Genomic DNA, 12,636 nt, shown 5'->3' with positions numbered 1-12,636 from the left:
CATCTTTAGGGCTCAGTTACCACCAATGAGACGGGCATATCCTTTCTGAGGACACATCATATAAAGCCTGTCAAAACTGCAAACCAAAAGCAGGCAAACCCAGATCTGGGAACCTTCTGACACATTAAGTCTTCAAAAAACTGTTGACATTATTAGAACGGAGCCCATGAGGACAGACAGACACTGAAGCCCCTCACCACTGCCAAACTGAGCTGCAACTGCAATCTTGGGCTTTATTTTCCACAAAAACACTCCATATATCATAGTTTATTATTTTATTATACACTTTATAAAATGTCCAAACATAAACATCCACCTGCCCAATTAGGAGGGCGTTCAGATCTTTCGTAACAAGATGATCTGGCCATTTTCTAAAGTAAACCAAATTGATTTTTGTACCAAGATACTTCTCTCTCAAATAGTTATATCCCAACTACAAAAATGGTGCTGCAAAGGGTATAGAAAGATAAATGAGGCATTCTTGCTCATTATAGCACAAACACTTAAGATGACTACTAAAGAACTGAGTAAGGGGGAAAGTTACCTAATTAAGGAATGGAATGTTTGTTACCTATAACAAGTAGCTGAATTATTTAATTGGCACCTACTCTAAAATAACTGGTTTGCAGGGACATGGGCACATGAAATAGTGAGATTACATGTGCCAGGCAATTGCTTATACTTGTTTCCAGAAGGCACATATTTCCTGCACCCTTTAATAACTAAAGACAAATTACAGAGAACCCACTTTTAGATTCTGCCCATTCTGAGTTATTAACTGCGTAAAGAAAAGATCAGTTATGTTGAAGAAGCATGTAATAGAAATACTTTTAAACCAACATGGTTAAGTGTTAAGATTTTTAGAAATCAAAATGTTTATTAACATAATTTTAAAGTAAGTCAAAGGTAATAAATCTTCTGTGGTAATGATTTAAGTGCAAGTGATGCTGGCTTTCACATTCATATCCTTCATTCAGAGAAAAGGCAGATCAGTTGTTCTTGAACAAGTCAATGCAGCTCTGCAAGAGGGAGACATTGTTCTGGAAGAAAAACAAGTCAAGGTACACCAATGAGCCAATCAAATCCAAGACTTCCTACATTTCTGTAAGAATTAAACTCAAACCCACCGACCTAGCTTTTCACAAGATTTTAAGCCAGTCAAACTTGGTGTTTTTCTTCATTAAATCACAACTTAATCAGCCCTGGCTGGTTTGGCTCAGTTGGTTGGAGCATTGTCCTATACACTAAAAGGTGCTGGGCTCAATTCCCAGTTGGGGTGCGTGCATGTGGGAGGCAACTAACTGATCAATACTTTTCTCACATCAATTTTTCCTGTGTCCCTTCCTCTCTCTAAAATCAATTTTTTTAAAAAATTAAAAATCACAACGGAATTACAGTCTACAACCCTCCTCACCCTAATTTCATGTTGGTAAGTTTCTCTTCCTCAGCAGGTCTGGGATTGCTCATAGCTAAACAGCTAGTGGTTGTAGTTCCAGCCACCTCCACTATCCCAGCCCCAAGTTTGCACCAACACAGTAATGCTAATTCTGCTTAAGTGAATTAACATAACTACTACATAAATAAGTTGTTCTTTGAAGATAAAGGCCTTGAGAAGGCTAAATAAAAAGTTGCAGCCCTAGCTGGTTTGGCTCAGTGGATAGAGCATATAGGCCTATGGACTAACAAGGGTTTGATTTTGGCCAAGGGCACATGCCTGGGTTGCGGGCTCGATCCCCACTGGGGGGCATGCAGGAGGCAGCCGATCAATGATTCTCTCATCATTGATGCTTCTATCTCTCCCTCTCCCTTGCGCTCTGAAATCAATAAAAGTATTTCTTAAATAAAAAATGTATTTTTAATTGCTAAAAATTAGTTATGGGTGGAATTTTAAATGAGATAACAAATGATAAATATTTATATAGGACTTTGCACAAATTGTCTCTTAGTTCTCACTTTAAAGAATTCAGAAAACTTAAAATACCCAGAACATTATGGTATAATTTATGTATGATACTACTTTAAAATTCCAATTTAAAAGGACTGGACTTAATAGACAAGTGAATAAAAACATCTACGTTGTAGTGACAATAAAGGCATTCAAAACACACAAATGCTGTTAAGTCTTCTTGCTTTCACCAATGCTGATGGCTAGTGACAGTTCCCTCTCCTCCAATTCCCTACGGACCCAAGGGCTGACCCAGGTGCCCTGGACCATACAGCTCTTTTGGGGGGCCAATCTCAGCTGTACCCCAGAACCACCCAAGAAAACCATACCCAGAAGTTCTGAGTGAATGGGCCTGAGCAGCAAAAAGTCTTAAAAATCCCCTAATAAAGTCTAATGTGCACCAACCATTGAAAACCTTTGTTCTCCAACTTCTCTGTGCAAATTAAGCTAGACATCAATATATATTTTTCTTCCTTTCCAAACCAAAAAGGAATATCAGAAGACATTTAGCAAAACTAGATGACTATTTTAAAAATTGTTTTCCATGAAAACTCCAGATAATTAAGAGCTGTAAAATGGTATGATAGATGTGTTCACAAATTATTAAACAGATTCTTCCAAGTGTGGTCCACAGAACTTTGAGAAGGAGGCAGGGCAGCCACCATCAAGAATGCTCTTTTCAAATGCAGTATTTCACCAAAACGTTATAAATTTGTTTTGCAGAATAAACATACTTTAACAACTGGCTCCCACCTACACCACAAGGGATTAAAGCCACAAAGCAAATACCACTTGCTTAATGATATTGGGATAACTGGAAAATAAACTTAAAGAAACAACCCTAAAAAGTTGTTGGCTTAATCTGAATACTTACCCTAGCATGCTTTATTTCCAGTTCAGACATTTCAATTAAATTCTTCCTAAATGCTGCCACTCTCTTTCGTTTGAAATTGCTTAGTTCTACAAAAGAGAAAGTTTCAAAAAAAAAAGTTAACAATTTTCATCTTTAACTTCCAAATATTCTTACAAATAAATGATCTCCAAAGCTTTTAAGCACTGCCATATTTTCTCACATTTCTATTATCTCTGCAATTGGTACACATCCCATTCTATGGACACTGTAATATGCTTGCCATTACCTTTAAATAAGTAAGCAACACCATCCAATCACTGAGAATCAAAATTTGGAGAAGGGCTATTGACTTGGAGAATCTCTGAGATGAGCAGCTTTGTCTTAACCAAGTTTTTAGACAGAGGGTTAGGGAGGTGGTGAGCCACACACACTTGAACCAATAACATTGTTAAGGATATTTTTTTTTAATTCTGAAAACCCTCCCTAGCTCAAGTTGGTGCTGTAGGGTACTTAGGAGCAAACTTATCCTCCCGTATCATGTCTATACAGCACTGTTCAACAGAAATATAATGCAAACAGCCACATTAAAAACTAAAAACTCACAAAATTTTTATACTGATGAGTTAATAGCCACAACTTGGAATTTACTAGGCTAAATGGGTCTTCCCAGATGTCAAGAAAAGCTCCCTCCTTCCTCTAAGGCCTCCACACAGGACCAAGACTCTATACCCTAAGCCTTCTGTCTCCCCCATACCATTGTTTCACTATGCTCATTCAACTGACTCAAATCCATTCAACCACAAATCTTACAAAGAACTGGGACCAAAGCTAAGACCCGTTAATCTCTGAATGGTCTGGAATATTGTACTTTTAAACATCATACACCCAGGCGTATCTATATATATAAAAGGAGCGACCAAATGACCGAGCAGCAGGCTGCATGGGGTGACCAGGCCGGCGGGGGGGGGGGGGGGGGGGCAGTTGGGGGCAACCAGGCCGGCAAGGGAGTGGGGGGAAAATAAGGGGCGACCAGGCTGGCGGGGGCACAATTAGGGTTGACCAGGCCAGTGGGGGGTGAGGATGGGGGCAAACACACCAGGAGGGAGTGCAGTTGGGGGCGACTAGGCCAGCAGACAGGTGAGCAGTTAGGAGCCAGTGGTCCCGGATTGTGAGAGGGACGTCCAACTGCGGGTTTAGGCCCTATCCCTCCCCCAAGGGGTCCCGAATTGGAGAGGGTGTAGGCTGGGCTGAGGGGACGGACCTCCCCCCCACCCCCACCCCGTGCACAAATTTCGTGCACCGGGCCTCTAGTAATTTGAATTAAAATCTATAACACAGGAACAACCTTAAGCAATAAGGACAGGCCTAAATTGGCACCATTTAAACTTTTTGTTTTCTCTTTAATCCCCTTCTCTAAAACTCTCAGAGCCACTGAACTTTCGCCTATATAATAACCTAAGATTTCGACTCAGTCATTTTAAAGTGTGTTCCTTATAAATTTAAATTAGCTGCTAAAAAGGGCAAGAAGAGCCCTAGCCGGTTTGGCTCAGCAGAGAGAGCCTCGGCCTGCAAACTGAAGGGTCCCAGGTTTGATTCCGGTCAAGGGCACATGCCCAGGTTGTTGTGGGCTCGATCCCCAGTGGGAGACTTGCAGGAGACAGCCGATCCATGATTCTCTCTCATCATGGATGTTTCTATCTCTCTCTCCCTCTTCCTTCCTCTCTGAAATCAATAAAAATATATTTTTAAAAAGGGGGGAGCCAAAACCGGTTTGGCTCAGTGGATAGAGCGTCGGTCTGCAGAATGAAAGGTCCCAGGTTCGATTCCGGTCAAGGGCATGTACCTTAGTTGGGGGCACATCCCCAGTAGGGGGTGTGCAGGAGGCAGCTGATTGATGTTTCTCTCTCATCGATGTTTCTAACTCTCTATCCCTCTCCCTTCCTCTCTGTAAAAAAAATCAGTAAAATATTTTTAAAAAAAGGGGGGGGGGGAAGAATAGGGCAATAAGGGGGAGGTTTGAGGATTCTCTCTCTAAAATCAATAAAACTTTTTCAAAGGAGGTTCCTTTGAAAGAATCTAAAAGACAGCCACCTGTATGTGTCTGCATGCGATCTGCAGAGTTTTTGTACAGAGAAGTTCTGCTCCTTATAGTTAAGACATTAGTCCTGAATACGTATGAGCAAAGACAAAGGAGAACTGTACTGTTCACAGATAGCTATTATCAGGACGTTTCCAAATATGCCTAGATTTTTGAAATCTAGGGAAGGAAAAAAGTTTTGGGAAAACAAAGTCTTGAGTTTTGAGGGAGGGTAGGAAGGTGTTTTGAGGTTGTGTCAAATATAGACTCACTATAACTAAGTTTGTTCTAAAAGACACATTCTTTACTTTTTGGTTTGGCATGTTCCATGAACCCGAAGAACTATTGGGCTGTGAGATCCCTTAAGGAAAAGACTACATGGTGCACCATCTCCCCCACAAAGCGAAAATGGGGGAAGGCAAGAAAAGCCCTGTGGACATGGACTGGAACTACATCATCATCATGGATTCATGAATTTTGAGGGGAGAGAGAAGCCAAATGCATGTGCACATGTGTGCACACATCCCTATTATTTCTTCACTGTCAACACAAGGGCCCAGAAGCAGAGATTCTCCAGAATCAATAAGCATATTTAGCACCAAATCTTGTTACTAGTTTCTTAAGTAACAAGAGCTTAGGCTTCTGAAAGAAATGGCAGTGTCCAGGCCTGGAGATGAAAATATGTAAGATCAACATAGAACATCTAACTGTTCAAAAGAATGGGGGGGAGGCAGTCAGTGTGGCTCAGTGGTAGAGTGTCGACCTATGAACCAGGAAGTGACAGTTTGATTCCTGGTCAGGGCACAAGCTCGGGTTGCAGGCTCGATTCCCAAGAGAGGACATGTAGAAGGCAGCCAATCAATGATTGTCTCTCATCATTGATGTTTCTCTCTCTCCCTTCCTCTGTGAAATCAATTAAAAAAAAAAAAAGAATGGGGGTATGTCATAAGAACATGTCAGCTTAAAAGCACTTTCTCACTGGCTGACTGAACAATGAGTACCAAAATAGATAGTATAATAAAATCAAAATTATTTTAGAATATAGGAGTCCATGACTCTAATGAAGAAATAGGGGAAAAGGGCAGGCTTGTGCTTAAAAAATTGATGTCAAGTGCTAATTTGGAAAGGGAATGCTAGAACTGGAGGGAGGGGGAAATTGCCTTTCTGCAACCACGAGTGTAAAGGTTAGTTCAGGCAAGAACCAACATAAGCTACATTTAGGGGAAAAGTCTGATGAATAGGATATATGCATGGTCTTAAATTGTCTCCCCATGAATTAGTAATTAATGGCATGGGGAAAAAAATAACAACTACAACAGTGGAGAAATATAACAACACATGTCTGGGTAATCAAAATTAATACCACAAAATTTTGAAATGGACACAACACACCCTCAGATACCATACCCTAAGAAGTACATTATTTATATACTTTTCTGTTGGAAATGGATAACTGGAATCTAATGAGGAAATAGACCAACCAAAAATAAGCATTCTATTTTTAATAAGAGACTATGGTCTTCAAAAAGGCAAGTATCTTCTTAAAAAATGCACACACACTTTTTTTTTTTAAGGAAAAAAAGACCATAATACATAAAACCTCAAACTCAAATGGTTGAAAAAGACAAAAGCACCAATGCAGTTATAAAAACACCCACAAGGGAGCAAGTGTGCCAAGTGACCATGCAGAAAGAACAAACTGTGGACAGGTAGGTGTCTGCAATTAAAGGATGTATGTATGGTGTTCTTTGCAGTATTTGTGCAACTTCTCTCAGTGAGTATGAAACCATTTACAAATAAAACGTAAAAGTTAGAGTGGCCCTGCTCTACCTTCTTTTGCAGATTCAGAAAGCTGTTCAAATTTCTGGCAGCATTCCTGCTGGTGTGCCTCAGCCAACTTGACATCTTTGCTTTTTAACCGGGCCTTATCCAACGCTTTGTTTGAGTTCTCATAGTCAATGAGGGCTTTGGTACGCCTGTATAAGAGATCCTGAGAAGAAAATTAACAGATAAAAACATGGTAAAATATCCCAAGTACTCTAGTGCCAATGCACTAACCTGAAATGTTAGATGGCAAAAATCTAGTCTACCTCTATGACCACTCCCCCTCCGCATTATTTTTTTAATCCCAAGATTAGTCTGGGAAGAATTCTTATGCCATTACTGAGAACTTTTTTCAGAACTATTCACGTGGGTCAAAAGAAAAAACAACAACAACCAACAATCAAAACTGAAGGATTTCTTTTTTCTAGGAAAGTAATTTCAGAAAATTAACCACTGTGTATTGAAACGTGCAGTTACTGCAAGGTGAGTCAAATGATGCGGATAGAATGCAAGTGAGCAATGAGGTAGTTAGAACATTCTTATAACCCTATCCAGAGAACCCTGCCTCTGGAAGTCTACCCTGAGGATCTAATCTGAAATATTCTTTGCAATGTTGCAGCAAAGTTACCTTAGTATCTAAAATAGAAAGTTATGCCCTAGCTGGTTTGGCTCAGTGGACAAAGCATCAGCCTGCAGACTGAAGGGTCCCAGGTTCAATTCTAGTCAAGGGCACATGCCTGGGTTTTGGGCTCAATTCCCAGTAGGGGGGCATGCAGGAGGCAGCCAATCAATGATTCTCTCTCATCATTGATCTTTCTATCTCTCTCTCCCTCTCCCTTCCTCTCTAAATTCAATAAAAATATATTAAAAAATAATTATAATAAAATGGAAAGATATGCATGTATGACATTCATCTGAGGTTCAATTATGTCCACCTTTGTGTATATGCAAAAGAAAAAACTTGTTTATCATCAGCACTTAAACCCATATATAGTCAAGAATGTGTAAAAAATAATAATCCAAATAGTATAAGACTAAAGAAGCATACCAAAAGACTCTAGAACTAAATTTTCTAAATTAACTAAAATAAAACTAAACTAAGGGGAAAATAATGAATGTCTACATCCTGACAGCATTTTCCGGTTATATATTTCCCCTATCTAATCTTATGTTGCCCAATTCAATATTTCACATAAAAATGACTTAAACATTTTTGTTCAGGGCTGTGTAGACAGTGGAGAATGCATGTTTCATTCTAAAAGGTCACTCTGCTCCCAATTAGTCTTGCTTTTAATAAGTAATGCTTTATGACAACTGCAAGTCAATAAAATTCACAAATCCCAAAACATTTTTTGCCTCAGAAATAGCCCCTTCGGAAAGTCTTCAGTTATGTCCTGCATCAAATAACTCGTAACCCCCAAACTATTTATCTGTCTTCTCAGTACAACCCGTATTGATCTCAAGTAATACAAGGTGAGGATACAATGCCACAAAAAGGTACACCACTGTGGAAAAATTTCAATTTAAAAATGAACCTCACGCATGTGCCCGCAAAGAACAGAACTTAAGAACTAACAGGTTAATTTCCTATAAATGCCTGATTTACAGAAGAATCTCCTGACCAACAAACATCTACCCATGAACTTACTGTTTGAACTCTGGACGGACTTCACTTTTTGTACCCTCCTTGCCCATAAATCTGTTCCAAACCCTGATCAGACTCACATGTAGCTTGCTACTATTGCATGCCTTTTCCAAATTGCCATTCCTCAATAAACTCAATTTCTGATAACTCAAACTTGCCCCAATTTACATCTCTATTTAGGTTCTCATCACTTACATAAACAATCCTGACAAATTCCCATCTTCCTTCATTTTTAACAAAAAGAATACATCTCTAACATCACACCTCTTAGAGGTCATGGCAAGGCAGACATAAAGAACTTACCTTAGCAGCCTCTATGTTGAGCATATAGTATCGAAGGAGCTCTGTCAGCTTTAAATCTTCATCTGAGGAGACTCGACTCTCTACTTTCTTTTAGAATAAAAAAAGATCATCATCAAAGGAGGTATCAACAGATTTTAAAATATATAATGAAGACCAAAATAAAAATCCTTACCCTAAGTTTTTCAAACAGCTCAGCAACCTTCAACAGGTACCTAAAATATATACAGGAATGGGTAAATTCAGGAGTCTCAGCCTTTGGTGCTTTAGAATTAACTTATCAAAGTATTGCTTTCATCACTAGATTTGGCCCAATCTAGTAGAGAAGATGACAATAAAATGTAACATTTATAGTGCCGCAGTCATGGGTTTCAACCTTTTGGTACACTACCCCCCTTCAGCCATATTGCCATGAAGAACCTGTGCTCCAATTTTAATTATTGATATTTTTTATTGATATTGTGCATGTGCGTGCGAGAGATAGATTTGAGAAACATCAAATCAGTTGTTTCCCAGAGGAGCCCCAACCAGGGATCAAACCCACAATCTAGCTATGTGATCAGGAATTGAAGCCGCCACCTTTGGTGTACATGATGACACCCCAACCATCTGAGTCACACTGGCCAGGGTATGTCCCCACTTCTTATCCAATGCCAAATCTGTGTTAACCAAGGTCAGGTTCTAATGAACCACCACGTGTGCCCCAAAGCCATTAAGTGTAAACTATTTCATCTTGGTTCTGCCATTAGCTGACTTCCACTTTCAAATCAGAAATACTGCCGCCTGTTATACCAAGCCCAGGTATTAAATAGAATACTGTATCACACCAAAAATGGCTGGCATAGAGAAAGTGAAAAATATAAATTAAAAAAAAAAAAAAAAAGCTCAAGATCAGACTGGGGTCATTACATTATCCTTATGACCACTTCCATCAAATCTCTTCAAACCAGTCCAAGATATTGCCAAGTAAAGTGGCAAGAACTATGTGGAATAGAACATACAAGGCAAACTTCAAAAAAAAAAAAATAGTAGAGACATGCAATATAGGCTCAATAATCACGTTTGGTACAAAGTGCCCTCTGAGTCCACTACAAAGTGTCTGTGTGTTCAGAGGGTAAGATTTTAGTTTCTAGAAACTATCTTATCTACCTTTGATAAACTTGTACTCAAGAGCAGAACTGAAATTTCTATGCAGTCATTACTCATTATACTTCCAAACATACCACCTACTAGTTTTGGATTAGAGAATTTAGAGAAAAGCATTTCCAACAAAAACTTACTTTTTGATGACTGTGGGTTCCTCTAAAGCCAGGCTATGCAGGCAGGCTGCAGTGTGGATATAGTCATCTGCAACATCTGCAGAAACAAGGACAGCCTTGTTTATGTGAACAGAGCTGGCACATTATCAAAGGTAGGTGGCTAGTGGGTGAATGATATTTACTTTTATGAGATCTGGTCATTTTGTCAGCTTTTGCACATGAATCCTTGATCCTATTATAATAGTTAATGAGGAAATTCTTCTCTTGCTCAAAGAAGTCATCTACCTCCTAAAAGGAGAGGGGGGGGAAAAATTTAAGAAGCAAAACTTAAAATATGAGTATGTGTTTTGAATTAGAACATTAAGGAAATAAGCTCATGCATAAGCTTAACCTCTATAGACCAGGGAAATACAAATTGACAAAATACCATTTCACACTTAAGACCAGCAAAAGTCAAGTGTTCGCAGGCAATGACAACAGAGAACCATTTTGAAGAACCATTTAACAAAGCTCAGTAACACTCTGGTATCCTAAGATCTAGCTATTCTGCGAGAGCAATAGTTCTGCTTAGTGGATTGCTACCTAGCCTTCATAGGTACTCTATGTGTATTTGGTCTGAATTTGGTCGCTTTCAGACTGAGAGGCAAATACTAGAATCCGGTGGGCACCAGCCAGGGACACTAAACACCCTGCAATATGTGGGTACAGATCAAGTCCCACACACCTTAAACTGTGTCAATGAGATCAAAGAGCTTCCAAATTTCTAACAAGGCCCCTGGAACTGAGCACCTATATTCTAAGCTACTTACTCAAGCCCTCAAGTGACAAACTTAAGATACCAAATAGTAGCTATTAAGGTAACACAGTTAAAAGGGGGGATGAGGAATAAAGGAGTAAATCACACCTATGAGGTTGAGAGACTTGTATATTAATTTTTCTAGAATAGTACTTAACAGTAGAAATGTGTAAGCCATTATGTGCCATTAAAATTTTTCTAGCCACAGGTGAAATTAGCTTTAAATATTTTACTTAACTCAGCATTATCTACAAAAAATCAGTGACAGTGACATATATTACATTCTTTTCTTCATATCCAGTCCTTGGAATACAGCATGTAAATAAAATTAAAAATGTCAAGTATCTGGAGCTACCAAAATGGGCTGTGTAGTTCTAGAGACCATCATGAATGACTGCCCTTGTTGTAATTCTCTTTTTTTAAATAATTTCACTTCTCTCCTTACAAAAAAGGAGAAAATAAAGTGTGAAAAGGTTCTTATCCCCTTCTCCAGGGAGAGAACAGGATATTTTGGAAAAACTCATTTCACAAATATCTTTTCTAAAGAAATAAAAGGTCACCTTCCATGCAAAGTCAGGAACAGCTAAAAGCCACTTACCTTAACTCCAGAAAAAAGGACTTCATCAGCACTTTTCACCACACTTTTAAAAAAGCCACCAAACATCTCTTTGGTATTTTTCCGCCTAACACTTAGCTGAAGAAAGAGAATGTCAAAAGAAGTTTATGGTAAATACATTTTTCTGGGTAAGTCCTAAATACTTTCCAAATAACACTGTTTACCAGTATTGCCACACACATAAGATAAAGACATAGACAAATTCCATCTTAACCACCAGATCTAAGATATCGAATATATAGCTAAACCTAAATCCAGGTCACAATTCTAAAAGTATGACATAATAGATATTTTGAAAACTATCTGGGCAACAAGATGGATTTTTTTCCCTTACCTTTTTTATTGATTTTTAGAGAGAGGGAGACAGAAACATCAATCGGCGGTGGCCTCCCACATGCACCCTGACCTGGGATAGAACCCTCAACTGGATATGTGTCCTGACTGGGAGTTGAACTGTGATCCTTTAGTGCAGCAGTCGCCAACCTTTCAGACCTCGCGGAACACCGGTTGGCGACCGCTGCTTTAATGTACAGGATGACACTCCAACCGAGCCACATTAGCTAGGCACCCACTGGCCAGGCACCAAATCCCAGTGGCTTTTAAATTTTTGGTAAAACTTGTTCTGTTCTATGTTTATTAAACTTCACTGGTTAGAAGACACTGAGGAAACTTTTAAGTTGGGATTTGCTTCATACATATTAACAGAAACATTTAAAAAAAAAACACAAGTATACAAGTCTTTTGTCAACAAAAAGGTAGCCAATAACAAATTTGGATCCATTTAGTTTTCTTCTAACAATCCCAAACTTAACTGAGAAAACTATTCTTCAGAAGGGGAAAAAGGTCAAAATCTTTAAATAGCCTTTTATAAAAATGTCTTACATAATTGATCTGCCAGGGAGAGGAAGTGGCATATACTAAAGGTTTCCACTGTGTTGTAAGAAATTCAGAACTTAGCCCTAACCGGTTTGGCTCAGTAAATAGAACATTGGCCTGCGGACTGAAGGGTCCCAGGTTCGATTCCGGTCAAGGGCATGTACCTTGGTTGCGGGCACATCCCCAGTAGGGGGTGTGCTGGAGGCAACTGATCGATGTTTCTCTCTCATCGATGTTTCTAACTCTCTATCCCTCTCCCTTCCTCTCTGTAAAAAATCAATAAAATATATATTAAAAAAAAAAGAAATTCAGAAATTTAAAAGTCAATTTTGGAGATTATGTATCAAGTATTTTTATTTTTAACAAGTCTATAGTTTATTTGTTTTAAATATGTCTTTATTGATTTTAGAGAGGGAGAGTAGAGAGATAGAAACATCAATGAGAG

The 12,636-nt window shown here is 38.9% G+C and overlaps 1 protein-coding gene across 3 annotated transcripts in view; it reads right to left on the bottom strand.

Moving 5' to 3' along the window:
• Positions 1-260: 260 nt before the first annotated feature.
• The window catches only part of SNX5 (sorting nexin 5), a 27,847-nt gene continuing 15,471 nt past the window's right edge, over positions 261-12,636 (bottom strand). For all 3 annotated transcript variants that reach the window (XM_079784748.1, XM_079784750.1, XM_079784749.1), the window contains 8 exons: positions 11,298-11,393; positions 10,086-10,191; positions 9,925-10,000; positions 8,820-8,859; positions 8,648-8,734; positions 6,706-6,865; positions 2,820-2,905; positions 261-1,040 (listed from right to left, as the gene is read on the bottom strand). In XM_079784748.1, the coding sequence (XP_079640874.1) occupies positions 990-1,040; positions 2,820-2,905; positions 6,706-6,865; positions 8,648-8,734; positions 8,820-8,859; positions 9,925-10,000; positions 10,086-10,191; positions 11,298-11,393 (702 nt within the window). In that variant the 3' untranslated portion in view covers positions 261-989. The remainder of the gene's footprint in view (positions 1,041-2,819; positions 2,906-6,705; positions 6,866-8,647; positions 8,735-8,819; positions 8,860-9,924; positions 10,001-10,085; positions 10,192-11,297; positions 11,394-12,636) is intronic.

This window comes from Cnephaeus nilssonii (genome assembly GCF_951640355.1).
Source record: "Cnephaeus nilssonii genome assembly, chromosome: 11".
Taxonomy (NCBI): Eukaryota; Metazoa; Chordata; class Mammalia; order Chiroptera; family Vespertilionidae; genus Cnephaeus; species Cnephaeus nilssonii.
The sequence above is the reverse complement of the archived record's forward strand: the minus strand, read 5'-3'. Positions and strand labels throughout refer to the sequence as shown.